This window comes from Bos indicus x Bos taurus, chromosome 25, assembly GCF_003369695.1.
Source record: "Bos indicus x Bos taurus breed Angus x Brahman F1 hybrid chromosome 25, Bos_hybrid_MaternalHap_v2.0, whole genome shotgun sequence".
Lineage (NCBI taxonomy): Eukaryota > Metazoa > Chordata > Mammalia > Artiodactyla > Bovidae > Bos > Bos indicus x Bos taurus.
The window spans coordinates 17368253-17394080 of record NC_040100.1 but is presented as its reverse complement, the minus strand read 5'-3'; the positions used below and the strand labels follow the sequence as shown (position 1 = coordinate 17394080).

General features: G+C 49.3%; 1 protein-coding gene across 3 annotated transcripts in view; it reads left to right on the top strand.

Moving 5' to 3' along the window:
• The window catches only part of KIAA0556 (KIAA0556 ortholog), a 230123-nt gene that overhangs the window by 50309 nt on the left and 153986 nt on the right, over positions 1-25828 (top strand). For all 3 annotated transcript variants that reach the window (XM_027526515.1, XM_027526514.1, XM_027526513.1), the window contains 3 exons: positions 9400-9476; positions 18867-19036; positions 21266-21363. In XM_027526515.1, the coding sequence (XP_027382316.1) occupies positions 9400-9476; positions 18867-19036; positions 21266-21363 (345 nt within the window). The remainder of the gene's footprint in view (positions 1-9399; positions 9477-18866; positions 19037-21265; positions 21364-25828) is intronic.

The following is a 25828-nucleotide window of genomic DNA, read 5'->3' as shown; positions in this document are numbered from 1 at the left end:
GATCCACCTCTAGGGGGCAGTCTCAACCGTTGGTTTAGATCTTGCAACCTAAGCATGCAGAATGTGGAGTATCTGTTGTTGTTTTAAGGATGGGAGTGCATCTGATATGTCAGCAAAAGCCTCAACATACAAGCTCAGAACTATACTTTTTCACTCAAGTAATATGCATTCAGGACTTACTGTGCCGTGTTGGGAAACCCGAATTACTGGGAGAACACTTGGTTAGGTTCTGAAGGCAGAGTAGGAGTTTTGTGCTGTAAGATACATTTGGATCGCCGATTTCTGGGAGCATAGGGCCATCCTTGAGAACATTCGTTAAGGTTTTTTAAAAAAAATTTATTCATTTTTTATTTGGCTGTATTGGGTGTTAGTTGTGGGACACAGGCTCTTCATTTTTTCTTGGGGGATTTTTCACTGGGGCCCATGGATTCTCCAGTTGTGGCTCAGGCTCCAGAGCACGTGGTCTCAGTAGCTGTGCTGTGGGCTTAGTTGCCCTCTGCTTGTGGGATCTTAGTTCCCCAACTGGGGATCGAACCCATGTCCCGTGCTTTGCAAGGCGGATTCTTGACCAATTGACCACCAGGGAAGTCCCTCAGGTATTATTTTAAACCTCTACTGAATGCTCCACTGTTGCTAGGACCTGGTAGTGACTTCAGGTTCAGATGCCTCTTAGTATTCGTTCTACCACTGCATCACTGAGAACTCACTCAGTGTGAATCACACTCACACACACACACACACGTGGCTTGAGTAAAGAAAGTAATGTGTTAACTCTTGTGACTTAAAAGTCCAAGTAGTGCTGGCTTCAGGCGGGGCTAGATACAGGGATTAAACATGGTTGAGAAGTTCCCGTTTCTATCTGGTCGTCTATCTGTGTCCTCAATTCTGCTGGCTCTATGTTGGTGTTACTCTTGGACAGATCTCTTCATGGAACATAGAAGGACATTTGTAACTGTGAACCTAATCAGTTGATAAAAATAGCTTCTTCATTTTGGTGACCCTTGTAGCTCACAGCTCATGCATGCATGCTAAGTCGCTTTAGTCATATCTGACTCTGTGCAACCCTATGGACTGTAGTCTGCCAAGCTCCTCTCTCTCTCTATGGCATTCTCCAAGCAAGAATACTGGAGTGGGCTGCCATGCCTTCCTCCGGGGGATCATCCCGACCCAGGGATCGAGCCCGAATCTCTTACATCTCCTGCTTTGGCAAGCGGGTTCTTTACCACTACTGCCACCTGGGAAGCCCCCCTTCACAGCTCATATCAGCTAATAATTCCAGGGGAAGAGAGAGAGGGGCTTTTCTAGCAGATTCAACCAATCACTGGTTTGAGTCTGTTGACCTGGCTTTGGACACAGCCCTAAACCAGTCACATGACCAGGGAGACAGACTAGCCAGATTAGCCTGGCCTTGGCTGTCCAAGCCTCAGTCATGTGCTCACCCTTGAGGAGTTGCCAGTATGATTTCCACCCACACCATGTATGCTGAGAGTGAGGAGAGATGGTTTCCCAAAGGCAAACCAAGGAGATGTAACTAGAAGAAAATGAATAGGGGCTTCCCTGATGGTCCAGTGGTTAAGACCCTGAGCTTCCACGGCAGGGGGCATGGGTCTGATACCTGGTCAGGGAGCTAAGATCCTGCGTGCCCTGTGGTGCAGTCAAAAAAAAAAAAGAAAGAAAGAAAAAAATGACAAAAACAACAGATGTCCACTATCTTCCCCTGGACATGGCTTTGGGGCAATTTGCTTCAGCTTTCAAAGCCTCCGTTTCTGCCTCTGTAAAATGGGGATAACGATCCCAGGGCATAGCATTCTTGCAGACACCCACAAAAAGCACCTTAAATGGTCATTGAAGTGGCCCAAAACCTGGGCTTCAGTAACCTGTAATGTTCGCTTGTCACTCATGAATGGTTCCTACGGTAAGATGTGGCACTTGGCTGGGGGAGGGGCAGAACAGATGGAGTAAGTCAGGTGTGTGGAAGTGCTCTGTGAACTCCGCATGGTGCCCCCGACACAGCGTGTTCACAGCCTCATCATTAAGCCATTCCAAGTTATTGTTCTTCTCCGATGGGACTTGACACCTGCAAAGTCAGGTCCCCGACATCTGCCGGCCCTGGAAACCAACCCAACGCTCTCAGCTGCTCGTGAATGCAGCTCAGGCTCTGGCGCTTGCTAAATCAACCCTCTTTAGGAGAATTCCAATCTTCTGGCCTCAGAGGAGTACGTGATCCCTGAAATATAGACTCTGTCGAGCTCCTTTAAGCATAACTGATTCTAGGCGTTTCTTTCCAATTCCATTTTTTTTTTCCCCCAGAGAGAATTAATAATACGGCCATTGATAAAATTCTACAAATTTTTCTGGGGCCAGCATTAGGGATAAAGATGATAAGGATAACAATGATGGCCATGGGACTTGGCTTTCATGTCACGTCCGAATTCCTTAGACCATTTGCTGTACTTAATTCGAGCCTCCTCGGCACCTGTCACTCTAGGCAAACCCAACTTCTGACTGATCCATGAGCCTTTTCAGGCTTTTTCAGACTCCCAAACCTTAGCTCCTGCCCCTCCTGCTGTGTGGACTGCCTTTCTCTTGTTGTCCAGCGAGCCTTTTAACTTTCTTTTTTTAATATCTGTGTGTGTGGTGTGTGTGTTAGTCGCTCAGTTGTACCCGACTCTTTGTGACCCCATGGACTGCTCCCCCCAGGCTCCTCTTGTCCATGGGATTTTCCAGGCAAGGGTTCTGGAGTGAGTTGCCATTTCCTTCTCCAGGGCATCTTCCCAACCCAGGGATCGAACCTAGGTCTCCTGCACTGCAGGCAGATTCTTTACCAACTGAGCTAAGAGGGAAGATATTTAACATTTATTTTTATTTATTAATATTTATTTGGCTGCTCCAGGTCTTAGTTGTGGCATGCAGAATCTTCCATCTTCATTGCGGCCTGTGGGCTCTTCAGTTTTGACATGTGGGATCTAGTTCCCCGACCAGGGATCGAATCCAGGCCCCCTGCACTGACAGCACAGAGTCTTAGCCACTGGACCAGAGGGAAAGTCCCCAGACTGTTTAGTTTTCAAATCTCAGCTCAAACATCTTGTTTATTCATTTAATGAGGGCTCATTGTGTGCCAGGCACTGTCCTAGGGGCTTAGAATACACAAAGCGATCAAAACAGTCTCTGCCTTCATGGAGAAGTGCAGGGGGAATGGCCCAGTAATAAGAGGCATGATGAATAAGATCAAGGAGAGTTTATATTAGTGAGGGTTTGGAAGTATGTGTGTGTGTGAGTGTGTGTGTATACATGGCTTGTAATTTTTAAAAATATTTGTTTTTTCCTGCATTGGGGTTTGGTTGATCTTTGTTGTGGCTCACAGACTCTTTAGTTGTGACACCCGGGCTCAGTCCTTGTGGCGTGTGGAATCTTAGTTCCCCAACCAGAGACTGAACCCACATTCCCTGGATTGGAAACTCGGCTTTTTAATCACTGGGCCACCAGGAAAGTCCCTGGAATTTTAAATAGGATGCCTGGGGAGGACGTCGCCAAGAAGGTAAGATCTGAGACCAGCCTTGAAGGAGATGAGGAATCTGGGTATTTACCCTGGGGAAGGATGGTGAGTCAAAGGCCCCTGGGTGGGTGGGCACAGGCTGGGTGTTTCGGGTACCGGAGTGATGAGGTGGTCAGAGACGTGGGTGGAGGCCCAGTGGGCGGGGCCTGGTGGCCGCTGGGAACCCCCGCAGAGTCCAGAGTAGAGAAGTGAAATGATTCGGCTTCCCTTTCATCAGGACTCCTGGGCTGTCGCAGGGAGGATGGACAGCAGCGGGGAGGGCAGGAGGGGGAGGACAGTGAGGAGTCCTGAACCGGCGCGGTAGCAAGGAGGTGGGGAGAAGTGGTCAGATTAGGGAATAAGTGGTATTTTTCACATGATGCTGATGGATTGGACCTGGAGTGGGAAAGTGAGTGAGTGAGTAAGTGAGGCTCTCAGGATGACTCCCAAGGATTTGAGCCTGGCCATGCCCTCAGAAGCCTCCCCAGTCCCCTCCTTCAGATCCCTGGCATCACATTTGATACACTTTTGTTATAATCCCTTGGGGCTTCCCTGGTAACTCAGCTGGTAAAGAATCTGCCTGCAATGCTGGAGACTGCTGTTCAATTTCTCGGTTGGGAAGAAACCCTGGAGGAAGGCATGGCAACTCCAGGATTATGGTCTGGAGAATCCCATGGACAGAGCAGCCCGGCAGGTTACAGTCCACAGGGTCGCAAAGAGTCAGACACGACTGAGCCACTATTCACAGCACAGCATAATCAATTGTCTCCTTTCTGTGGCCTCAGATGCCCTTGGGAATCTGATGAAAATGATGGACTCTCTTCCTAGAAAAATACCCTTATGCATTCAACTGAATGGGTGTCCCCAGACCCCACTGCGAGCCATTCCCTAAATTATAGACCCCTGGCCAGTGTGTTGCTTGACTGAGCACATGACAGCAGGGGCTGCCATTCACATCCCTCAGAACCGGAATTCGAGGTGGAGTTGTAAGGATCAGCCCCTGACTGAGGGTTGGGTGCAGACAAGCTGGGATCTGACTACCCACTGGGTTGAAGTTTTTGTTAAATCCTCATTGCATAGGTAACAGCCACACAGTAAACACTTGATCAACATTTGCTAAAAGATGATGATGATAAACTTGGTACTTTACAAGGTTCTGCTGTGTTTGTAGGATGTCTGATGTGTGTGCGTGCTCAGTCATGTCCGATTCTCTGCCAATTCATGGGCTGCAGCCAGCCAGGGTTCTCTGTCCATGGGATTTTCCAGGCAAGAGTACTGGAGTGGGTTGCCATTTCCTACTCCAGGGGGAAGGCTTAAATATTAATTAATACTCACTCACTCTCACATTCCACGTTCTATAGCCTGAGAAATAAAGCCTCAGCAAAGTGAAATATGCCGTGCCAGGAAGAGAGGTGTCTGGCATCTGACCAGGGTGAGAGTTAACTGGTGGGCACTGGTCATCCTCAGCGGTTACCATCACGGAGCTAGACAATGTGGAAGCTGAGACTGGGGCCCAGGGCTCCAGGCTTCCCACATGATGGTTGGTTCCCCCACTTCCGCACAGTTCTACATTCCAGAAATTTATAATCCAGCTAAGGAATCAGTAATAAGAAGAAAGAAAAGGATCCTTAATGATTTCCACTTTTATTCTTAGAGTAGATCTGCAAGGTAGACCTTATTAACATCCCCTTTTTACAGACAAGGAAACAGAGGCTCAGAGAAGGTAAGTAGCAGAGTTCAGGGCTCCCCTCCAGGTCTCCAAATCCCCAGATAATGAGTGAGCAATAGATATAGTTAAAGGCTTACAACGTAGCACTTAATTATATACGATTTCACCCTGTATTGTGTGTAACTTAATACTAATTGCAGGGTTTCAAACTGAGCTGAAGTGAGAGGGGGGTGAGAATGGCAGAGGAAGCCTGCATGGAGACTTGGGGAGCTGAGCTGGGCCTTGGAGAGGATCTTGGGGGAGCCGCAAGGGGAAGGGAATCGAATAATTAGGGCATCAGGACAGCAGTGAGCTGGGTGGGGTGGGGCGGGGCTAAGATAGTACTATTTAAATACTGAGAACTACCCAGGTGCCAGATTCCATGCTGCGGCCTTCTTATTGTTATTGCATCCAACTCACCTTCGATCCTGAGTTGTTGTTGCTGTTTAATCACTAATTCGTGTCTGTGACCCCATGCACTGTAGCCCGCCAGGCTCCTCTGTCCATGGGATTTCCCAGGCAAGCATATTGGAGTGGGTAGCCATTCCCTTCTCCAGTGGATCTTCCCAGATCAGGGATGGACCCTGTGTCTCCTACACTGGCAGGTGGATTTTTTTTTTTTTTTTGACCACTGAGTCACCAGGGAAGCCTATGAGGGAAAGACAGATCCAACCAGACAGGTGCTATTGTTACCTCCATTTGACAGAAACAAGTAGCACTGTTGTGACTTGAAGCTGTGTCTCCCAGGTGACGCGACTGGTAAAGAACCCACCTGGCAATGTAGGAGGTGTAAGAGATGTGGGTTTGATCCCTGGATCAGGAAAATCCCCTGGAGAGGGGAATGGCAACCCCCTCCAGTATTCTTGCCTAGGAAATCCCAGGGATGGAGGAGCCTGGCAGGCTACAGTCCATAAAGTCGCAAAGAGTTGGGCTCAAGTTAGCGACTGAGCGTGCAACCCACACGGGACTCCAAAGCTCACATTCTTCACAGCTCAAGTTCAATGCTGACCTGATTAGAGGTGGGCATATTGTGAGTAATGAGGAGTAAACAGGGCTGGTCCAGGGCCTCGCTGGCAAAGTGTGGCCCATGGGCATTGCCTGGGAGCTTGTTACAGGTGTCAGCTTGGGCCCCTGAATCAGAGCCTCGCTTTCCACACAGTCTCAGGTTATTTACACACGCATCAGCATTTGAGAAACATGGGGTTGATGAGAAGTTTTGCTGGCTCTGTGCCTGAGCTCTTCAAATCTTTCCAATGACATCTCCCTCCTGGCAGAGGCGAATAAATGTATTCCCGGAGGTGAAAACCCAGGGCAGCCCACCCCGAGCTGCGATCTCTTTGAAGTCTCATATTTCACCTAAAAATGTCATTGAATATTTCATTCCGTACCATAATATATCAGTGGCCATTTTAATTTCTCAAAATAGTTATGTAAATTACCATGGAGTAGGATCCATGTTTCCGGAAGGCGCATGGGATGGATTTCCTTGTATCTTAAATGGGGTGGTAATAACCACTTCAAGGGTTGCCGCGAAGATCAAAGGAGAATCATGTATATGGAAATGCTGCGTCAACTGTCTGCCTCGTACACACGTTGTTCTGAAAAAGGAACTGAGAATCCTCTCCAGACCCCATATCGTGCAACCTACCAGCTCTCCTGAGGTCACGGTGCTTTCCTCACAGTCAAAATGAGGCAGGACTCCGTCCAGGGAGGACCAAGGAAAGTCTCTGGGCTTCTCAGGAAGCCAGGGAAATAGGAATAGGAACACCTATTGCTAGTTTGTTTAAATTTCTTATGATTTCAGAGTATCATCCTTTCTTATTATTCTTCACTTCCTGATTGGCCAGATTAGCTAGCCTGAAAAACCCCAGGAAAACTCGGAGGCTTCAGAGACTCAGGGTGAAAGAAAAGACGGGAATCCAGCATCCTCTCCCCAGGTGGCTCAGAGAGAGGGGAGCCTGAGAGGAAAAGTGGGGGGCAACAGGGAAAGAAGGAAGCAGACGGCCACAGCCTAGGGTCCTTCCTGCAGGAAAAGGAGTGAGAAGGGGGCTGGGCTGTCAGCGCTGGACTGGCAGGGACCCGTTTCCTCGGAATCGGAAGGAGACGGGAAGGCAGAGGGAGAAAGGCACAGACAGCTGAGATGGACAGAGACAGCGACCGTCCACGCCCAAGGCCAAGGAAGAAGGGCAGCCGGAGGAGGTGCGGGAGGGGAGGAGCCTCGTTCAGAACCTCGGAAGCTAGAGGGGGAGAACTTGCGGAACGGATGGGTGGGAACAGCTCCCCGTGGCCCCGGATCAATGGAAAAGGATGAAGTTGGAAAGAGCTATCATATTTGCTTAAGGAGGTTATGGGTCACCCTTGGGAAGAGTTCTGGTAGATTAATGGGGTGCAAGGCAGATTTTGAGAAGCTAAGAAGAGAATGATGGAAATTCTCTTTTTTTTTCTTCTCCCCATGATAATCGTTAGGATTTTCACACAAATTGTGTTTCTATTACAAGCGTCTCACTTGCCATTTAACATTTAATCCGTCTGACTTGTGGCTAGAATGAAGCCTACACTGTCTCTTTAGTTAAGAAGTTAAGTTAGTTAAGAAGCATAGAAGATGGCAAAGCATTGTTTACAGTATGACCCTACTTTCATTTAAAAGAATGTGTGTGTGTGTTTATAAATATGGATATATGTATGTTACAAGCAAAGAAAAGCATCTAGTGGAATATGTATCGAATCAGAGTGGAGGTTTTACTGGTGTTACGTATGTCGCTGCATTCATTTGTTTTGGCTGCGCACGGTCTTTCTTGCTGCTTGTGGGATTTCTCTAGTTCCCTCGAATGGGGGCTGCTCTTGGCTGGGGTGTACGAGCTTCTCCCTGTGGTGGCTTCTCTTGTTGCGGAGCACAGGCTCTAGGTTTATGGGCTTCAGGGGCTGTGGCACACGGGCTTGGTTACTCCTGGACATGTGAACTCTTCCCAGACCAGGGATTGAACCCGTGACCCCTGTATCGCCAGGCAGATTCTTATCCACCTCACCACTAGGGAGGTCCGTATGTCACTTTTAATATTTATAGTTTATTATACATTTACTATCCCCCCATAGGGCTGTAAAAATCTTTAATAGAGATAATCTTTATCTCTAATGATCAGGCCATGGTAACGACTTATATAATTCTATTGGCTGCAAATGACAGAAACTCAGTTGAAACAAAATAACGTTAGGGTCATTGCTAAGTTGTCCAGACACTTCTTCAGGCACGGGTGGATCCAGGGGCTCAAATTATGTCATTAGGACTCTCGGTCTTTGCATCGCTGGGATTTGCTGTCTTCTTTCTTGACTTCGTTCTCAGGCATTGCCAAGCCTGCATCTCGTTACCTTAGCACCCGAGTGGAAAGAGAGTAGCTTTTCCCCAGGAGTATCAGTAAAGTCCTTGGGCTGACTTTCAAGGGCCAGGCTCAGGCTGAGGCTCATCCCCTGACCAGTGGATCCTTGCGGCCAGGGGAAGTACTGTGTTGATGGGCGAGACCAAGGTCAAGGTATGTGACCCAAGCGCAGACCAAAGGAACTTTCAAGGGCATCTAAGGAAGCCAGCGAACTGGGAAAAGGGACTGAACAGTTCCCCCAAAGAAATCCAGAGTTCTGTGACCAGAAGGGGAAGCAGAAAACCACGAACATCTGCTTCAAAGGAATCTTCACTCTCTGTATCGTATATTTTTGTAATGACTGAGTTGTTTATAATAAGCATGCATTTCTTTCACAGTGGCAAGAAAAAAAAAATGAGATTTCTCTCTCAAACAACTGATTTGGGTTCCATCTGGTTAGGGCAATAGAGATCACCAAATCACGAGCATGGAGAAAACAGTAAAGCCCAAATCTTCTCAGAGTCCTTGATTTTATTAGGGCATGGGAGGAATGAACAGTGAGGCTGGGGAATCAAATCACCCTTCTCCTTTTCGTAGACTGTTAGTTGCGTATGTTCTAGATCCACTGGGCCGTCAGACAGTCTCTGGGGCTCTGGGTCGCCAGGGTGATGCGCCCAGGGAGCCGGGCCTTCGTCAAGGTCAGCCTCTGCCTCTCGGCCTCCCGTGGGGCGTGTGCTGTACCTGGGCCTCAGTAAACGCTCCCCTGCATTCCGACATCACACCGCTCTGTTTCTTCATTTCAGGGTTACACTAAGGACATGGTGACAGACTTTGATGAGAAGCACGATGAGTATTTAATATTGCTCCAGCAGAGGAACCGGTAAGATGCAGCCGCCCGACAGCAGCCCTGATATTAACCAAATCAAAAGCCTATTTAGAGTTATTAACAGCGTGCAGGCTCGGTTTCACATCGGAACGGGCTGCAGTCGCCCTCCACACAGAGGCTTGGAATAATATCTGCCATCCCAGTTCCTATTTCTCCATTCATTGATTTAATCGCATCTTTCGATTGAGCTGTAGCAAACCGTCGGACGTGTGGGGCCCGCTTCTCGTCTCCGTGCCTCCGTTCTGGGAGAAGCTGGGTTTGTTAAGAAAAGCTAGAATTTGGCAGGGCCGGTGTGTGAATAACCTAGCCTGTGATCTCACAGGCTTTGAAGGTCCCTGGAAATCTGAGCCTATAATCATGCCTTGTTATGTAAAGGGGGAGTCCTTTTACACTTGTGTTTGAAGTTGGTCAATGTCGTTTAAAGCTGTCAGTCCTGATTTGACTCTGGAGTGCCGGTTCTCATAAAAAACCTGCAGCCCGATGCCATGTGTACTGAGGTCAAAGCTTGTGGTCTGGCTGGAGAGTATTATGTTCTCCAGGCCTTTGCAAGGCTATGCAAGTTCACCTGCAGTTCATTGTGGTTTGTCTTCAGGCCCTGGAACCTTGGGGAAAGCTGGGTTTGCAAACTTAGATGCTAGGAGGGGTCAGGCAGTGAGTGAAGCTAGCTCGGTGGGGACAGTGGGTGCCTGGAACTCTCACGGGCCCAGGGGTTCATATCCTCCAAGGAGACAGGAGACACTGAAAATCTGGACTTGTGTGGTGAAATATCCTGAGTTTTAAAATGTTGGTGTGTACATGCTAAGAAGCTTCAGTTGTGTCCAGCTCTTTGCGACCCTATGGATTGTAGACTGCCAGGCTCCCCTGTCCATGGGATTCTCCAGGCAAGAAAAATGGAGTGGGTTGCCATGCCCCCCTCCAGGGGATCTTCCTGACCCAGGGATCGAACCTGCATCTCTTGGGTCTCTTGCATTGGCAGGCAGATTCTTTACCCCTAGCACCACCTGGAAACCCCTACAAGATGTTGGTAATGAATTCAAATCAAAGCGCAAGACAGACAGAAGGATACTACAGCTCCACACCCCCCAGATCTGCAGGAGCGGGAAGGACAGGGGAACTTATTTGGGACTTTGTGCTTTGGGGCTGGCTGTGCTTGGGGTCTTGTAGGCAAGAGTCTGGGGGTTGTTATTCTGAATATGAATTCAGCCCTTGTCTGGTGGGCTGGATTCCGAGTACTTGTCAGCTGGGGCCCTGGAGGCGTGTTGCACGGGGAGAGCTTTTAATGTACAGGATTGCCCCATGTGTTGTAGGAGTTTAGCGTCCCTGCCTACCTGTCCTCTTACTAAATGTCACTAAGACCTCCAGTATCTATGACGACGAGACCTGCCCCCATTCCAGATGCCTGCAAGCAAGGCAATCCTGCCCCCAGTAGAGCACCTTTGAATAGATAAACTCTCCAAGACCAGCCAGAAATGCCAGGCAACATCCCATGTGCCCAGCTGCTCTGTGCTCATCTCCCTCCGTCCCAGGGGCAACCTCAAACCCAGGCTTGCGCTGATTAGACCAATGTGGGTTTTTATCATCCTTAATGCCGGGGCACAGAATGTTTTTATTCAGTTTCTGGCAGGCTGGATGGTGCCACCGAACACCTGGGTGATCATTGAATCGTATACACGTGACTTGTCTGGGAGGAGAGTGTCATAGTTCCTCATGAGCAAATGGCTTCTCATTAATCGAGGGATCAATACGTGTGTGATCAAAGAGGCGCCGGCCAATAGCATAGCTGAGAAGAGCTAGAGAGGAGGTCGCAGCACAAAGGCAGTTAAAAAATATGTCAGAATGAAGCTGCCATAAGATTTGGGAGATGAGTTTGTCACCGAGAGGGAGCTGGCTTGATGACAGGGAATTAGAAAGTAAAGCTAGAAACGCCTCCAAATGGAGACATATGCAGAGTGGGAGTGCCCTGGAGCTGGCCTCAGATCAAGCCTGAAGAGGCACCTTTGCTGAAGTGCCAGCTGTGTGGCAGGCAGCTTGCCCCCATCCTCTCGTTTTATCCACACACTGCCCGATAAGGCAGTTATTTCACCAGTTTTACAGATGAGGAAGTGGAGACCAGGACAGCAAGCATTTGCCCAGTGTCATGCACCCAGGAAGTGGTGGAGCTGGGCCCTACATTTTTTTTTTTTTTCAGCCGTGCCACGCAGCATGTGGGATCTTAGTTCCCAGACCAGGGATTGAATCTGCGCCTCCTGTGGTGGAAATACAGAGTCCTAACCACTGGACCACCAGCAAAGTCTCCGTACTTTCTTATTTACGTTTTGTTTGACGCTGTCATCAGTAATCCAGGGGAGAGAAATCTGCCAGGGTTGCCAGTGGCTCTAAGTTCACTATGGAGGGGTTTTGTAGGGGTAAACTGAAATTGAGTTGGAAATCTACTTATAAGACTGGGTAGAGTGGGAAGGAGGTTCAAGAGGGAGGGTACATATACACGTGTATATAGATCTATACATATAGATACGTACACATATAGCTGATTCACTTTGCAGCGCAGGAGAAACTCAGACAACATTGTAAAGCAATTATACACCAATTTAAAAAACGACTGGGTTGAAAACCAGCCTCTGAGCCTTTTTAAAACTTTTTTTTTTCTACGTGGACCATTTTTAAAGTCTTTACTGAATTTGTTACAACGCTGCTTCTGCTTTTTGTTTTGGTTTTTTGACCACAAGGCATGTGGGATCTTAACACTTCAACCAGCGATCAAACCCTCACCCCCTGCACTGGAAGGTGAAATTGTGACTACTGGACCACCAGGGAAATCCCAGCCTCTGAACTTCATATTGGGCACAGAAGGAGGTGAAAACCCAGTCTGCATACTGGGTTGCCTGTGACCCAAGAAGGGGGTGTGTAATCACTGGGCTGAGTTCTTAGAGACCTGTCCGGAACACAGCTACCCACAAAATGCTGATCAGGTTTTTCTTTTATTCTTCCAGCAGGATTCCACTGAGTACCTTCTCAGTACCTGCCACTAGTGCTAAGGAGAACATTGCAATGAGGGAGACACAGGCAGCCTTAGTCAGTGCTCCTCTGCTCTAAGGGACAGGAACCCAGAGTAAATGACTTTAAACAGTGAAACTTATTGCCTTGCAAAATAAACAAATCTGGGATGATATGCGGGCTTCAGGCATAGTTGGATCCAGGTACTCAAAGTGGGTCACTGCAATCAGTCACTCTCCATCTCTCAGTTCTGTTTTCTCTCCTTGGAACCACCTCACAAAGGTACCTCCCTCAGAGAGGCCAAGGCAGTCCCCGGAAACCCACTGACATCCTACCTCTAGAGGAAGAAAACACATCTTTCTTAATAGTTCCAGCCCATCCTCACTCAAAAGTCCTGAGTTTCCATCCATGAGCCAACCACCGCCCTGAGCCTGGTGGGGTGGCAGAGTCTGCCTGGCCCCTCCTGGGCCACCCCATGAAGCTGGGCAAGGGTGTGAGTCTCGCTCAAACCACGTGGAGTAAGGGGAGGAAGGGGGCAGTTCTCAAGGAGAATCTGAGCTGTGTTTGGAAGACAGGGGCGAGTGACTGGACAGGTGAAAAGGACAGGTGTCTGGCACACAGCCCTGGCCTTCGAGGAACTCCCTCCAGGTGAGCACAAGGCTACCCAGGACTGGGCCAGAAGGGGCAGAGAGTGACCGTGAGGTCCGGGAGAGGACCAGGGAGGGTGGGGGGATGCGGCAGCTCTTGTTGACCCGCGCACAACCCTCGCCCAGAGGATGCTTAGTGATTCTGCTCACTCGGCGTCCTCATGAAAGATGTAATCATGCCTAACAGGACCCACGAAAAAGCAGCCCAAATCATCAAAGGGCTGAGACAGGAGGAACAGTCAAGAGCTAACGGCTGAGCGGGGCTGTAATATACATGCTAGAGGGCGGCAGGTCTAAGATCTAAGAAGCCAGCAATGGTATTGTTTTTTTTTTTAAAAAAAAAGGTTGTTTGAGGGAAACTTACAGGAAAATGTACCCAATTGAGAGGTGAACCCACTGCCCCATGAGAAGATTTAGGCAGAAGGAAGAAAGGGGAGAACCAGCTCTGAGGGGGTCTTGCACAGACCAATCTCTGAGCTGGAGCTTCATCTGGCATCCCCTTCCATCCTCATGAGCTTAGACATCCTGGGTCTCATTTTACAGAAGAAGAGACAGGCCCCGGAGGTGTAGGGACTTGCCCATGAAAGCTGGGAAATGGCAGAGCCCCCAGCACAGAGCTCGGTCCTCTGCACCACGCCACCTCCGCCCACACAGATGGGGGCTGGTGGCTTCCTAGAGGACAAATACTGGAGCTTGTGAGCCCCTAGGTTCCAGGAGGAACGGCAGGCTCCTTGCACCACTGTCCCCTGTCTCTCCATCCTTCAAGGCTTCATTCAAATGCCACTGCCTCCAAAAAGCCCTGCCTGGGAGCCACTGCTTCTCCTCTGCACTCTCCTTGTATGGAGCTCTGTGGCGTGATGCCTAGTGAGGAGACAAGAAACGGCAGGATGACGTGGCAGGGAGATGAGCTCTGGAGCCTCATGGACCAGAATTTAAATCCCAGCCACTTCCTCGACTCTCTGACCTTGACAAGTACATCTATAAAACAGGCCAATGCCAGGATCTTAATTCCTGGGCCAGTGAAGGATTGAGCAGGACAAGGTGTTTGAGGGTCTGCAGTAAGCCCACCCATCCAAGTATGCATTCTCCACCATCATTGTCATCTTTTTGGTGATAAATATGTCTTCTTGAAAGTGAGCTGAGGGACTTCTCTGGGTGTTGCAGCGGCTGGGACTCCGCACTCCCGGTGCAGGGGACCTGGGTTCGATCCCTGGTTCGGGAACTAGATTCCACATGCCACAACTAAGACCTGGCACAGCCAAATTAAAAAAAAAAGTGAGCGGACATCCAGATAATCCTTGGGTGCCTGACACTTAGAGAGCCCCTCAGCTGACCCTGGGGTTTCCTGAGATCCAAAGGAGGCACGTGGCCAGCCCACAGTCACACAGCAGCAAGGCGCCTATAGACCAAGACAGCTGTTATAAGCCTGGTCACGAGCAGACCTGTGAGCAACGCGCTCCCTGCCCTTGGAGCTCAGCTAAGTCCTCTCCTCACCTGAACCCCTGCTTGTGCCCCGACCACCCATGTCAAGCATCTCACGTCCCCCGTCACAGCCCCTTGTGCCACCCTGTGCTCTAACTCAGTGTTTCCACTTCGTCTTCTGTACAAAAGAGCTCTCTGCACAAGTGCCCCCGAAGGTCATCACGAGATAAGCAGAAACGATGCCTGAGACATGGTTAGATACCCGGGGGCTGGATTAGAATGCACATCCATGCCTTCTCTCTCCTGCTAGACCTTGAGTTCCAGAAATAGGTTCTGAGAGTATTCCTCACCTTTCCTTGCCCTCAGTACAGACCCCACATCTGGGGTGGTAGGCATGAAGGGAGAATGAACAGGCACGCAGATACTACACTGCAGTGTGAGGCAGGGAGACTTGTGACATGAAACGTACAGAATCTATAAGTCAGTGGTCCCAAACCCACTTTGGCACCAGGGACTGGTTCTGTGGAAGATGATTTTTCCGTGGGCCAGGTGAGGGGGATGGTCTCAGGGTGGTTCAAACACATTACACATATTGTGCTCTTTATTTCTATTATCATTCCATCAGCTCTATCCTCAGATCATCAGGCATTAGGTCCCAGAGGCTGGGGACCCCTGAGCAAGTGCCTGGAGGCTCCATCTCCATCAGGGCAGGGGGCTGAATCTGATTTTCCTGAATCCCGGACACCAAAGGCAGTTTTTTATGCAAAGTAGGCTATCCATTAAAAAAAAAACACCCACTTTTCTTCGATGCCACGTGGGTATTCCTGATGCACTCAGCTGCAGTAGAGGAGTTCCTCTAGTGAGTCTTTTCACAGTCTGACTAATTATCTCCTCGTTTATCAGTTTCATAAATCCACATTTTCATAAATCAGTCTGCTTAAAGAGAGACCCACATGGAGCACCAGCCACAGAGCTTGGGTAGCAGGATGCCACGGCGACCATTCAGGAAGTATCAGGAGAAAAGGTGGTCTCTGAAAGGAAGTTGAGGCAGGCGCTGCTTGGCCAGGTGGTCAGATTTTTGCACCTGCCGACCATCTCAGGGTCTCTCAGGGCCTGGGTTCCCTGCTCTCCCTCCCCGGGGATCACTGGTATCCACTGCGTCCTTTGATTGTTTGCGCCAGAGAGCGCAGCTACTGCCATGTTTGGAAACTGTCTCTTAGTTACTTGTGTTTTCCTTCTGTTTTATGCTGTTGCCCAACAATCAGGCATCTCCCAGGCTTCAGAGGCTGGCAAGAGATAAGCAGTCTGTAATGAATGTTCCTGCCACGATTGCCGAAAAGATGGATGTATCAACCGCCAAAGAAACATTTAAAAAAGCAAACAAAGAAATCACCCACAATGCCACCACCCTCCCTCAACAGCTGATTTAATTTTCACATTTATCACCTTCCACTCTGGGTCCCACAAACACACTTTTTTCCAACTTTGCGCTTATCGGCTAGGTACTGTTTTTATCCTGCCTTCTCGCCCCATCTCTGAACAGATCACAAACATCCCCCATGTTTCGACAGAATCTTCATAATTATAATAGCTACAAGAGATCTCCTTTTCCACTACCCTAGTGTGGGACATTCCGGTCGCTCTCGTGGTTTGGTTAGGACTGAATGCCGACTATTGTTCCTGATCAGAAACTATTTGCTGACTGAGCGAAGACCAAGTGCATCGCATGTTCTGTTTCCAGCCATGTCTAAGCTTGTCAGTTTCAGCTTGCTAGCTCTTGAAGTTGTCTTTGTTGTGGCGAAGATTCTGGAGCCACACTGCTTCAATTTGCATCCCAGCCTCACTGCCACACTAGCTGTGTGACCTCGGGCAAGTTACTTAACCTCTCTGTGCTCCAGTTTCCTTATCTATTAAATGAGGTTAAGAAAATTAATGACCCCATAGGGTTGTTGTACAGATTAAAGTCTTAATACAGTCAATCCTTATTCCACATTTGCAGATTTATCCACCCACTACAATATATTTGTAGCCCCTGAATCCACACTTCCAGTGCTTTTTAACAATCGGATACTGTGTGTGCATGCTCAGTAGCGTCTGACTCTGTGACCCCACGGACTGTAGCCCACCAGACTCCTCTGTCCATGGGATCTCCCAGGCAAGAATACTGGAACGGGTTGTCATTTCTTCCTCCAGGGGATCTTCCTGACCCAGGGATCAAACCCACATCTCCCGCATCTCCGCGTTGGCAGGTGAATTATCACTGTGCTGCCTGGGAAGCCCTTACCTTATACAGTAAAGTGTCCTTTTTCTGTTTTACTTAGTGTCCTGTTTTTTACATTTTTGTGTTTTTCAGCGGTGACTTCCCTGTTTAAACTGGTCCCTGGTATAAGGTTTAAGTGCAGCTGTCCCACGTTCTTAAGCCCAAGAAGGCTATGATGTCTCTTGTGGAGAAAATACACGTGTTAGTTAAGCTTCATTCAGTCATGAGTTGGAGTGCTGCCGGCATGAGTTCAGTGATACTGTATTAAGTATCAATATATATTAAATACTGGAGTGGGTCGCCTTTCCCTTCTCCAGGGGGTCTTTCCAACCCAGGGATCGAACCCAGGTCTCCTGCATTGCAGGCAGTTTTTTTTACCAGCTGAGCCACAAGAGCAGCCCAATATATTAAATAAGGTGCATTTAAACGGAAACACACATAAAGCAAGGTTTTATTTTGATCAGTTGATGAACACGTTGTGACCAGAGGCTCACAGGAACCAAATCCTGTATTTTGCCCTAGAAACAGTGGTTCAGTATTCACAAATTCAGTGTTTGCCTCAACTTTATAGAACTTATCTCAAACAATGGGAGTTGGCTCTAATTTAGAGGGGCTTCCCAGGTGGCGCTAGAGGTAAAGAACCCACCTGCCAATGCAGGCGATGTAAGAGATTCTGGTTCATTCCATCCCTGGGTCAGGAAGACCCCTTGGAGAAGGGCACGGCAACCCACTCCGGTATTTATGCCTGGAGAATCCCATGGACAGAGGCGCCTGGCAGACAAAAGTCCATGGGGTCACAAAGAGTCAGACACGACTGACGTGACTAAGCCCACACTGCACACAAAGCGTTTAGAACAGAGTTTGGCTTTCTACCTTTTATGGTTTTACCATTACTATTATATTTAAAAATATCTCTTTACTGGGTTGTGTCGGGGCATAGTTGCAACAGACAGGCTGCTCTAATTGTAGTGTGCAGACTCTAGAGCACATGGGCTCAGTCGTTGTGTGGCCAGGGGGCTTAGTTGTCCCGTGGCATGTGAGATCTTAGACCAGGGATCAAACCTGTGTTCCCTGCATTGGAAGTCGGATCCTTATCCAGTGGACTATCAGGGAAATCCCACTATTGTTTTTAAAAATTTACATTTTGCTGCTTTGGTAAGAACTTATTTAATCACTGAAGAGGATCCACTTTTTAATTTTTTTTTGCCACCATGGTTGTTTGTATTTCTCCTTCTGCGAAAAGAAATCTAGTTGGTGTAGGAGTGTGTGCAGGCATTTGTAAAGGCTCTGAAGGGTTTGACGTCAGATGGGAGCAATTCCGAAATGGGCATTGGGCACTGTCTATGGCAGGGACCCTCAGGAGTGGGGAAAGGACAAAGCCAAGGTGTGAGGTTGGACTCTGGAGAAAGATGAACAAGGAACCTGGCCACGCTCACGCCAAGCCCCTTTCAGGCAAAGGGTTTGATCATCACATCATTAATCTTGAACAAAGCCTGCACTGGTATATTTTTAAACTGCATCTGAATGTAAAATGATGACATTTGGGATATCAGGGGTGTTGGAGAACACATTTATGTCTTGAAGCCAAAAATCAGTCTGCCTGGCGTGATGGCAGCTGTTTTCTAATGTGAGGATGTGTTTCGTGAAATCTCTCACAGAGGCTTAGACCACATTTTGTTCCACGTGGAACAAAGTGCTGCTGTCCACCAAGGGGAGGTGCGTGACGTTGGGCTCACCCCAGGAAACCCAGGCCGTGTGCAGCAGCATGCACACACCTGCTTTTGCCCCTGTGCCACCATGGGGCAAGGGTGGTACCCGGGTTTTGGCTGAAGTACCTTTGAGCCTCAGAATGAAAGCAGAGCTCGCGGAGCCTCCCCCTCCCTGCTCCTCCATGTGCGTAATGGGCCTCTTAGGGCTGTTTATAGAGGAACAGCTGGGCGCCTGCCACCCAGCCTCTGATTAGAAACACTTGCCTGTCAGAGCGGCAGGTCCCTCCCCACACAGGGGTGGGCGGTGGCTCAGGCTCCTCGGATGAGACGCTGGTGATCGTTTCTCTTCCAGGATATTAAAGCATCTGAAAACCAAGGACCCCGTGCAGTTAAGGCTGGAGCACCTGGAACAGGGCTTCTCAGTCTATGTCAACGGGGCCAACTCTGAACTGAAGACGTCCCCTCGGAAAGCCGTCCACTCCGACTTTTCCAGAAGCGCCTCCCACACCGAGGGGACTCATGGTGAGCACAGTACTGCCAGGTCAGCACCAGCTCTGCTGACAAATGAGGGACGATGGAGCCACATCCCACGCACAGAAACCAGTGAGCCCGTGCAAGTTAACTCTGTCCACTTGGCCACAAAGAGACAGCATGAAAATGAGAGACAGAGAGAGAGAGCGATCCTTTTTTTCTTTTTTTTAAACCTCTTTTTAAACTAGTCTTGGCGTCCACTCCCACAGGGCAAAGGAGACCAGAGAAGTCAATTCCTGGCTTTTAACATTTCCTGGATCTCACGTACCAGTCGTTTAAGGAAAGGTCTAGGATAATTTTGGTGAGACCTGCTTTTCACTCACTGTGTCTTAACTTCAGTACCTAACCCCTGTGATAATTGATTCCACTGTTCAGGTCTGAATTCAGTTAATCCATACTCTGCAGACTTTAATCGGATTTCACGTATCTTATAATAAAAGGATACATGAAATAAAATCTGGAAGTGGAATAGGAGATGCCCGATCCAGCAGCTGGCCCCATACGGGCCCCCAGAATGATTTGGTGGTGGTTGGCAAGTCCCACGGACAGAGGAGGCTGGTGGGCCACAGTCCATAAAGAGGTCATAGAGAGTCGGACACGACTGAAGCAACTTAGCATGAATGAATGCAATGGCAGCACGTAGGAGTCAGACTGGGGCTTCCCAGGTGGCGAAGTGCCTGCCAACGCAGGAGACACGGGTTCGACCCCTGGGTAGGGAAGAGCCCCTGGAGTAGGAAATGGCGAAATCCCATGAACAGAGGAGCCTCGTGGGCTACAGTCCATGGCGCCGCAAAGAGTCGGACGTGACTGAGTGACTGAGCGTGCGCGCGCGCACACACACACACACACGCACACACACACACACACAGGAGTCAGACACAGTGTGGCCGTGTTGCTTCGGGGAAGCTGTTTGGTCTCACCGCACCTCTGTTTTTCTCATCTTTAACATGGGACCAATGAGTGCCAGAGTGCCTTTCAAGACTTGTCATTTTGTCTGAGAGCCCAGTGTGCTACTTACTTACGAGAAGAGGATTTGGAACAAGGCTGGGTTGGGTTCAAACCTTGTTCTGCTCCTTTCTAGCTCTGAGACCTCTGACAATTGGGTCCTCTCTGATCCTCAGTAAAATGGGAGTGATTACGCCCACCTTGCAGATTTCCCAGAAGGACTGAATGATAAGAAGTCTAAAGTGTCCAGCACACAATAATCTTTTTAAAAACTTTTTATTTTATATTGGAGTATAGCTGATTCACAGTGTTGTGATACTCTCAGGTGGACAGCAAAAGGAACTCAGCCATACATATCCATGTGTCCATTCTCCCCCAAACTCCCCTCCCATCCCGGCTGCCACATAACATTGAGCAGAGTTCCCCATAGCATACTATTCTTGATTTGTGTTCCAACTCATTGGCTCATAGGTATGTAAGATCCCAAGCCGTTAACAGGCAATAAAAATGAATACAACAAGGGGATAAAAGGAGAAAGTGGTGTCTTCAAACCTTCCCCAAGGAGAGCCACTGCATTTCAACCTGGAGTTTAGCATGAGTTTCCTAGCCCCCAGGGCAAAGAGGGAAATGGGATGGACTCTCCTAGCTTTCACAGGGGAGAGTTAGGCTGACCTGCTGGTTAGGAGAAGCAGGACTTGCTAGGGTTCAGGGAAGGGCAGATAATGGGAGTTTCTGAATTTGGGTCCCTAGTAGTATGCTCAGTCATTCAACAGTTCTCTCCCCTCGCCCCTCCTTTGGCGGGCCTGTTGTGCGTGCTGTCCTGACCCGCTTCTGTATCTTAGAGATGCTCCTTTTGTGTGCAGACTTGCCCAGTTCAGCTGCCCACTGTTATACATACTGTCCCATAGCATGAGGGGCTGTGACTGACTCGCCATCCCTTGTTGTTGGGCATTTAGCTTGTTTTCTTTCTCTCTCTCTCTCTTTTTTTTTGGCCCCACTGCTCAGCCTGTGGGATCTTAGTTCCCCAACCAGGGATCAAACCCATGCCCTCTGCATTGGAAGCATGGACTCTTAACTGCTGAACCACCAGGGAAGTCCCCATTTAGCTTGTTTTCTGATGCTTTGTGGCTGCTAAGAGTGCTATAAAAGTGAAGAGCTTCGCAGATTCGCCCCTGGGCACCCCGATGGGCATTGTGGCTGCAAGTTACAAAACCGCCATCAGTGTGGGTTCACCTTTGGGGGCTCACCAATTCTCTTCCCCTCATCTCTGTGCAGATTGTGGACGAAGAACGCTGTTCCGAGAAGCTGAAGAAGCTTTGAGACGCAGTGCACGGACAGCTCCCAGCAAAGTCCAGCGCCGAGGATGGCATCAGGTATGGAAACCCTGGGCAGAGTCAGGATGGTGGCCCCAGCTCACACTTTAGAATAAGGAGCAGGCTTCTTGTGACAGAAGAAATGTAGGGTGTTCAGAAACCCCAGGGGTAGGGGTGGGTCTAGCTGGGCACTGCCGTGGTGCCCTCTCTGCCTGTGGCACTGGCCTCTGGAGAGTGGAGGAGCCCTGGGGACCCACCAGCCCTCTCTGTGACATGATCCCCGCTTCTGAATGGGGCCACCCCAGGTCAGACTCACAGTATCACAGGTCAGACTCACAGTCCCGTTGTAATGATGCATTCTTACAGCTGCTTTTTATTAAGCACCTGTGATATGCCAGGCACAGTCTCAGATGCCGGGGATACAGTGGGTGTATAAGACAACACCCCCAACCCACAGACCTGAGATGCCACATCAGGTTGCTACGATACTGCTGGTCCAGCGGCTTGCTTTTTTGAGCACCTGCTGGTATCAGGCGTGGGCTAAGCTGCCACATGACTCCTCTCCTTTGCCCTCACAGCAGACCTGCAGGATATATTCCAAAGTCCTTCCTCCTTTTTTTTGGCCATGCCATGTGGCACGCGGAATCTTTAGTTCTGCAAACACCCCCATGCCCCTTGCATTGGAAGCACAGAGTCTTAACCACTGGACCACCAGGGAAGTCCCATGTCCTTCCTCTTTTAAGGACGCTGAGGGCACAAAAGCTCAGAAATGTTAAGTGAGCTTTCCAAGGTCAATCACTAAGAAAGGGTGGAATTAAGATTCAGATCCAAATCTGTTGCTCCAAGCTCAGCGTTCTTGCTCCTATAGTCCTTACATCTTCCCTTGTGGTTACTCAGCCTTACCTGGGACCAAGGGGACCCCCACTGTGCATTCGCATCACCTGGGATGCTCAGGCCCCACCCTCAGAGATTCTGGCTCACTTGGTCTGAGATGAGGCTTAAGCAACATATGTATATACACACACACACACACACACACACAGAGTATATACATACATACATACATATATATATATATATATACATACATACATACATATACACACACACACACACATATATGTATGTATATACTGTCATGGTCCGTATGCGAGTTGGAAAATAATTTCCAGACATGAGACAGAATGAGAGGAGAATAAAGTTTATTGGAGAAGGAGATGCTGTTAGAACAGCAAGGTGGCTCAAGGCGGAGCCAAACCCTTTCATAGGCTAGTAGGCAATTTTTATGGCCTCAAGGCAGAGAAAGTTCCTACTGGAATGGTGGCCTTAGGTGACTGGTTAGCATGCTGTAGGGTGGGTAATAGGATGGTATCTTACCTAATATGGGGTCAGGGAACTGGCCGGTTTAGATCTGGAGGCTCATGGCTACAGTTGATTGCTATGGGGCTTGGTCAGTTCCAGAGATTTTTTTAAAAAATTAATTAATTTATTTTAATTGGAGACTAATTACTTTACAATATTGTGGTGGTTTTTGCTGCACATCGACATGAATCAGCCATGGGTGCACATGTGTCCCCCATCCTGAACCCCCCTCCTGCCTCCCTCCCCACCCCATCCCTCTGGGTTGTCCCAGAGCACCAGCTTTGAGTGTCCTGCTTCATGCATCATACTTGCACTGGTCATCTATTTTACATATGGTAATATACATGTTTCAGTGCTATCCTGCTTCTCACCTGTGACCTTGGTATGCGCCCTGCTGTGCTTAATCGCTCAGTTGTGTCTGACTCTTTGCGACCCCATGAACTGTAACCCAGGGCTCCACATATAGCATATGTTCAGATCTATGGTAAATACTAGGGCTTCCCTGATGTCTCAGCAGTGAAGAATCTGCCTGTAGTGCAGGAGACACAAGTTAGATCCCTGGGTTGGGAAGATCCCCTGGAGAAGGAAATGGCAACCGCTCCAGTCTTCTCGCCTGGAAAATCCCATGGACAGAGGAGGCTGGTGGGCTGCTGTCCTTGGGGTTGCGAAGCGTCCGACATGACTGAGCACGCTTACACAAACAAGTGAACATGAAAGGCAAATACTTTTAATTTTATTAAAAGTACAATCTTTGCTAACCCCAGAGGAACCTGAGTATCCTCACTGTGCCACTAACGAAATCGAGGCCCAGAGAGGTAATAAGGTGACCTGCTCCCACAGATGCTGACGGAGGACAGTGGCTGAGGATTGGACCCTCAGCCTGTTCTCTGCAGGTACTTTTGTACATCTAGGATGAAATGGGCAGGAGTGTTCCTGCCAGCCTAACTCCCAAGCCTCATCTCGCTGCTGATGAGCAAGGCCCTCGGGTCACACAGCCTGGAGGCTTCCTTTTGTCCCCAGCAATGAATATTAATTTCCCATTAATGAGGCCTTTCTCCACTTCTCACTTCAGACAGTTCTCCAAGCTGTCTTGAGTGCCTTCTATTATCAGGAGCCGTTATTTGCGTCTTAGACGGTGACTTAATGGCTGGCCCCGGAGTCTGTGCAATTTAAAGACTTGGCCTAAGATTAATTAGCATCCCTCCCTGGTCTCTCCCTGTGGTCCCACACTTCACAGGGCCTAATCATGGCTAATTCCCTGGCTTCCTGATGCCACGAAGGCTGTAATTGTCCTTCTGTACCCAATCCGTCAGGGGTCAGTCAGTGCCTAACAGGGGAGACCCCCAGGCTATTTGAATCATAAATGAATGGAAGGCTGGGAATGGGGGGAGTGCTTACAAAATCCTTGGGCTGGTAAGAAGATGAGCTTGAGCTAGGCCTCCAGGAGCGGTATACCCAGTATTCTCAAACGGGCCAGCCAGGAAAGCTGTTACCTAGGACATAGGAGGGAAGATGGGGGATCAGCCTCAAGAATGTGTCACCTGGGACCTCCCTAGTGGTACAAGGATCCGCCTGCCAGTGCAGGGGACATGGGTTCTATTCCTAGTCCCGGAAGATCTCACATGCTGCGGAACAACTATGCCCGGGCGGCACAGCCATTGAGCCTGTGCTCTAAGAGCCGGGGAACCACAACTACTGAAGCCCACGTGCCCTGGAGCCCCTGCTCTGCAACAAGAGGAGCCACCGCCACGAGAAGCCCACACACACCACATCTAAGAGAGTAGCCTCTGCTCGCCACAACTAGAGAAAGCCCGTGTGCAGCAACAAAGACCAGCACAGCCAAAAATAAGTAAGTAAATAAGTAAAAGAATGTGTTACCTGAACTGTGATCGAGGAATCAGGAAGCCAGTGCCACAGCCGTTGGCCTCCGAGCGACCCTGTGTGTGCTAGTGAGACACTTGGAAGAAAGACCTCGCCCACAGCTCACCCAGCCGGGGTGGGACGTGAATGAAAACACTCCTGGCCTCTACCACGTGCTTGGCACAGAAGCAGCTGGCGTGTGTGTGCCCTTTGTCTCCACTTCACCTCTGCTGTGCCTGCCTTCCACGAGGCCACCGGGTCAGCCACACCCATGTCACATCCAGACCCTGGCTAAGAGGGAGGCTGGGAAACGCAGTGTCTGGCTTTCCGGCCTCTAGTGAGCCAAGAGGCACCCCCAGAAGAGAGTGAAATGGGTGCTGGGGGGCACCATCCCATCAACTCTGCTCCACCCACACACAGTCCTTTGGGGACCACCCCTCAGAGATGGAGACAAATATAGAGTCTTCAGAAGTGGCGATTGGACTGGGAGCCACTCATGAAGGAAGTCATCCATTAAGTTAATGAACATGTATTACCATGGGCTGGGCAGTCTGCCAAGTGTGCCCAAAATGCCCCAGTCAGGCTCAGTTCCTGCCCTGGAAGATCTGACTGTGAAGACATGGGCATAGCTCATCCTGGGAGGAAGATGCCACAGCTGTGCTCCAGCATCTGGAAGGCCAATCTGGTAGACTCTGAAAATTAACCACTTGAAGCCTGTGGGCTCAACTGTCCCCCAGATAATGGTTTTGGGACTCACACAATTTATAAGAGACTTAGTCACTTGGTAACACTTTAATTCAAAAAATTTTATGTATTTTTTAAAAAAGCTTGATTCCTAATTCCCCGGGAAAATGGAAAGATCTAGCCCCCAGGCTGGGTTGCCTGCCCATAAGGCAGCCATCAGCGGTCCACTTCTTCAGGTAAGAGCATCTGGCGGCAGGGGACAGCCAAGTCCAAAGTGTTAAGAGCACAGACTCAGGGACGGCAGCCTGGGTTCCAAGCCTCAGCCGCACCACGTACTAGCTAAACGGTCCCGGAGAAATGGCTCAACCTCTCTGTGCCTGTCTTCTCCTCTATAAGCAGGGTTGGTGATGGCACCCTCCCCATCGGGTAGTTAATGAGGCTTGAATGACTGAGCTCGCCCAGTGGTGCCCAGCACAGAGGAAGCTGGCAGTGAATGGCGCTGACTGTCGTCATCAGCCAAGGGGGAGATGCCTAGGGTAGCTTTTCCCTCCAGCGTGTTCTTACACTCATTCAGTCCTCCATTCATTTGAGGACCATTTACTGGATACTTTTGGGTTCT